The sequence below is a fragment of the Sinocyclocheilus rhinocerous genome, unplaced genomic scaffold (assembly GCF_001515625.1).
Source record: "Sinocyclocheilus rhinocerous isolate Xijiao unplaced genomic scaffold, SAMN03320098_v1.1 scaffold2945, whole genome shotgun sequence".
NCBI classification, from domain to species: Eukaryota; Metazoa; Chordata; class Actinopteri; order Cypriniformes; family Cyprinidae; genus Sinocyclocheilus; species Sinocyclocheilus rhinocerous.
Genome location: NW_015648548.1, coordinates 13943 through 18487, shown reverse-complemented (window position 1 = coordinate 18487; position 4545 = coordinate 13943). Strand labels below are relative to the sequence as shown.

The following is a 4545-nucleotide window of genomic DNA, read 5'->3' as shown; positions in this document are numbered from 1 at the left end:
CTGTGCGCTTCCACAGTCCACTCCATTCTCTCTCTCGCATTGATTATTCTGATCTGATCCAAACCGTTTGGCGGAGGCGCGGAGAGCGTACTGACCTACTTTTCATTTATTCTTCCAAAATGTGGCATATTCCGTCCGCGTTATAGGCTATAGGAATTCCACTTTTATGACTGGATTCTACAAACCAGTCTGTGTTTTCCGTATCGCGGAAATTATAGGACCGTATGTCTCAGAGTAGTCAGTGCAATTTGGGAAAGAAATCAATTAAATCTGTATGTGGATGTGTGTAAATATTCAAATGTAATCCCTTTTGTAATCGTTAACATTTTCATAAGTAACTGTAATTTAATTACACATTTTTTCTTAGTAACTGTAACTGATTACAGTTACATTTATTTTGTAATTAAATTACGTAACGCCGTTACATGTAACTAGTTACTTCCCAACACTGCAGGTAAGCAAGTGTGACACAAAACCACCCTTAATGGTCAATGTAGTTTATCGTTTTGTACTTCTGTATGTTTTAATACATAGATTAAAGTGTAGTTTAAAAAGTTACTCAAATTATTGGGTTTGCTTGCCCAAGGACACTCTGCAAAATATGGAAGCTACACCTTAATGCTCTTGGACAGCAACATAATTCTTGATCTTCAACTCATTCAGGTGTGTTATACATTTACAAGCCTAAGACTCTTGTAAATTACTCTTTTCATTATTGTCAATTTTATATTTTAAATTATGTGTACCCATGCACAGAGCAACGAGGTAGGTGGTAGTTACCACATGGAGAAGGAGGGGTTAAAACGTTCCCTTGACAAACTGGAGTAAAATGGCTTGGCTGTGGACTATATTGTGACAGATCGTCATCCACAAATTCAGAAATTTCTACGTGAACGGAACATCACTCAGTTTTTTGATGTATGGCATTTTGAGAAAGGTGAGTATCCATTTTTTTTATATTGCCTTATTGATTGAGTAACTAAGTTATTAAATGTAATTGTTATTGTACTAGACTGACTTGGAATAATGTGTATAAAGCTGATATTTTGCTTGGTATAAACCTTTCAGGTTTGACCAAGAAACTCGAAAAACTGTCAAAAAGGAAGGATTGTGAGGTCCTGAAAAAGTGGTTGCACATCATTAAAAACCATGTGCACTGGAGTGCAAGATCTTCAACATCTGGGCCAGAGAAGGTGGCGAAGTGGACCTCAGTTCTTAATCACATTCAAAATGTACACATCCACAAAAATCCCCTCTTCCCCAAATGTGCACATTCAGATACAGTATCCAGGGATGCAAAGAAATGGTTCCAACCAGGTATGCATACAAATTGGCTAACGAAATTGTTAAAATTGTGCAGGGAATGTTACTTTTTATGCATATCATGACAGGGTCAATGGCATTTCATAAAGTAGAAAAGATTCTGAACAACAAGAGAGTTCTCAAGGATGTGGAGAAACTCAGTCACCACTACCAAACCTCATCTCTAGAGGCCTTCCACAGCCTAATCTTGCGGTTTGCGCCCAAGAATGTGGTTTTCCCATTTATGGGAATGTTGTGCAGGTAATACACTTTGAAATTAATTCAATAATATCCTAAATCAAATTTTATTACTCTCAACTACTATTATAGTAATGTGTGGATTGTTTATTGACTGCAGATTATACCTTGCGGCGATGCACTACAATGAAAATGCTGACAGAGAACAAGCCACAACATCATCTGGACAAGCTGTGTACAAAGTACTTTTCCCCAAATCGAAAAAGGGTGAATGCACAGCAAAGCCAGTGAAAACTGAGCCATGATCCAGTACGTTGTAAAATAACTTTTATTTATGAATGAAGAACAATAGAGCGACAGAAAGATAGAGATGGCTGATAAAAAACAAAAGAGGAAAACGTCTGCGGAACGATAGGGCAAGAAGTAGGACCCGTGTAAATGTCGGATCAGCTTTCCAGCGCTGGAGAGAACTCAAGGAGTGGAGGCCTGCGATCGGACGCCGAGGTTGCTTTGTTTCTTCTCAATAGGTGAGTAACACTGTGTCTACAACAGCTAAAGTCTGCCTACACTGGACGCGATCAAACGACCGTTGAAAACCATTTGAAATTTGTGTCAGCACGTCATAAATAGAACCCGGCAGCAGTTTTCTGTCGGGGATTTGTTGCGCCGCGCCGCTCACGTCCGTAGACACGGTGTAACATTGGTTTTGCTTTGTTTCACAGAACTAATCGTTGCCTGGGTTGTGTACGTATATGTGGGGCGGAGCTATCAAAATAGGGGCAAGACCCTTTTGGGGTAGGGGCGTGTTTGTTTTGGTGATTTCAAATATCAACATTGGCTACCAGAAATCGCTTACCCTGCCTTTAATTTTGCTAATATTACTTTACAGTGTTTTATTTATTTACACAGCTTTATATCATAACACGTCAGGAATAATTACTCTTCCTCAGTTCTGCGCCTTACAGGCCCATAGTCTGCTCGGTAGATGTTATAAATGTTTTGTAAGGTGTAAGGATTCAGACAGTTCACTTCGAAGCCGGGATGCTGAATCATACACGTTAGAGGGTCTGGGACTTGTTTCATTCTTTTCACAACCTAAGAGGTAATATAACACACTGACTATGAATAAAGTGGTCAATTCACAATCATGTTTTGTAATACATAAAGTAATTCATAAATAACTATCAAAATTGACAGCAGTGCTTGTTTACAGTACCTTTTGAATTTCCTTGCAGCAGATGTTTTCTACCTCACTGGGCATTTTAACACAGTTATTACACATGCACCTGAATAATTATATATGTAAATAAGTATGTTACAATTATGAAAACTTAGCCGTTTGTGCCAGGATGGGGAGAAAGGTATTGTAATAATGTAAATTATGTGAAAAATAATGCGTTTTTCGAACCACCAAGCACGAGAGCACGTTCTAGTACACCCCCAAAACAAAATCAAGACTTTGTAAAAGAGCATAATAGGACCCCTTTAAGTTTCTCCTTCAGCTCTAAGATGGTGGTCCTCTCAAACTTTTCTAATGAATCTGCCACCCCTAATGGTTTATTCTTCTTGTCATTAAAGCAGATGATGACCTGATAGATCAATCTGAATCTGTTTTAGGAGAAAATTACCAGAGAAGAGAAGAAATAGGAATCGTTTGGTCGCTAGGGGCGTGTTTTAAACTAAACATAACTGGTTAAGTTGGTTGGTCAGTAAGTAAGGTTATGATTACAGAGTAGGAATTGCTATAACATTATAGCATAAGTATAGCAAACGTCTTCAACTTGTGTCCAGATAGTTTAATTTGTTTTGATGACACTTTAATGGCACTATTTAGATTTATATTTAGATATTTTAGAAATTGTTCATATGAGCGCAATAATTCCAAACAAATGTCAAATAAAATACAATTTTAAATCAAATCTCTCTTCTTCTTGCCTAGTTTGCCTAGGCATGCAAGTGATGTGAGTTGGTGGTCAAAATGAAAACTGTTGGAATTTATAGATACTCTTCATTTTTTTCCGACAAACAGCAGAACAGTATAAAATAGATCTAAAGTATGTACAGTGTTTGTAGCAACAATGTAAAAACTGCACACAATGTAATAAGTATTACATTACTATTGTAATAAAATGTTTATATGTAATATTTTTTAAAACTTAAAATATAGAGCTCAGTGTAATAACAATAATATTATGATAAATTTAGTAGTTATTGAAAAATTAAATTTAGAGTCAGTGTAGGATATGTGTATTGGAGGATGGGAGGTGGTGGTTTGGTAATTTATAAAGTTTTAGAAAATTGTCTTATTTAGCTTTCATTATATAAATATAAAGATAAGCCTATATTTCATATTATATACACAAATTTTAAATTAATTTAGCTTAAAACTTTCTAACTAGGAGTCTTAGCTTAAGAGTGATTCAGAACCAATCTAAGAGCAACTCTGAGCGTGGAAAAGACAAAACCTTTTATCTTAGTGATTGTCCAAGAAGGAAATTAAAGAGCACTTTTATAGGGTCTAATAGAAGTGTCACGGTCCAGGTGTGTGGAGGCAGGCAGGATGACAAGGATTCAAATGAGGATATTTAATGTAGCGACAACAAGGCAGATTCGGGTAGAGGAGACACACACTCTGGGGGTAACATTCACAATAACCGACAATCTTAGAATACAAGAGACAGGACTTATAGGGCAGATAACGAGGGGCAGACAGGTGAGCACACTGAGGATAATTAACTAATAATTGAACGGGCTAAACCAACAAAAGGGGAAGAAACCAAAACAAACAGTCCAGATCCTCTTCTTAGCCGCCGGGCTTCGCTCCGGCTCCTGGATCGCGGCGGGAAATGGCTCTCCGTCATCGGTGGGCTCAGGCTCCGTACCGTGGGGAGATGGCGGGCTGGGTTCAGGGTCCTGAGTGGGGCTGGTGTTGTTGTCCGCGATGTCCACGGTCAGCTGGGACTTGCAGGACACCAGCACCCACTCGACGAAGGTGGTGAAGCTCTCTCGAGGACCATCCCCAGACAACTGCGCTCGTGTGGTGGC

At 38.4% G+C, this 4545-nt stretch overlaps 1 protein-coding gene and 1 pseudogene across 1 annotated transcript in view; both read left to right on the top strand.

Annotated features, from left to right (window-relative positions):
- Positions 1-484: 484 nt before the first annotated feature.
- LOC107709912 (uncharacterized) lies at positions 485-1805 on the top strand (annotated as a pseudogene).
- Positions 1806-4441: 2636 nt separating this feature from the next.
- The window catches only part of LOC107709911 (uncharacterized), a 12298-nt gene continuing 12194 nt past the window's right edge, over positions 4442-4545 (top strand). The window contains exon 1 of the mRNA XM_016514579.1: positions 4442-4540. Coding sequence (XP_016370065.1) covers positions 4442-4540 — 99 coding nt within the window. The remainder of the gene's footprint in view (positions 4541-4545) is intronic.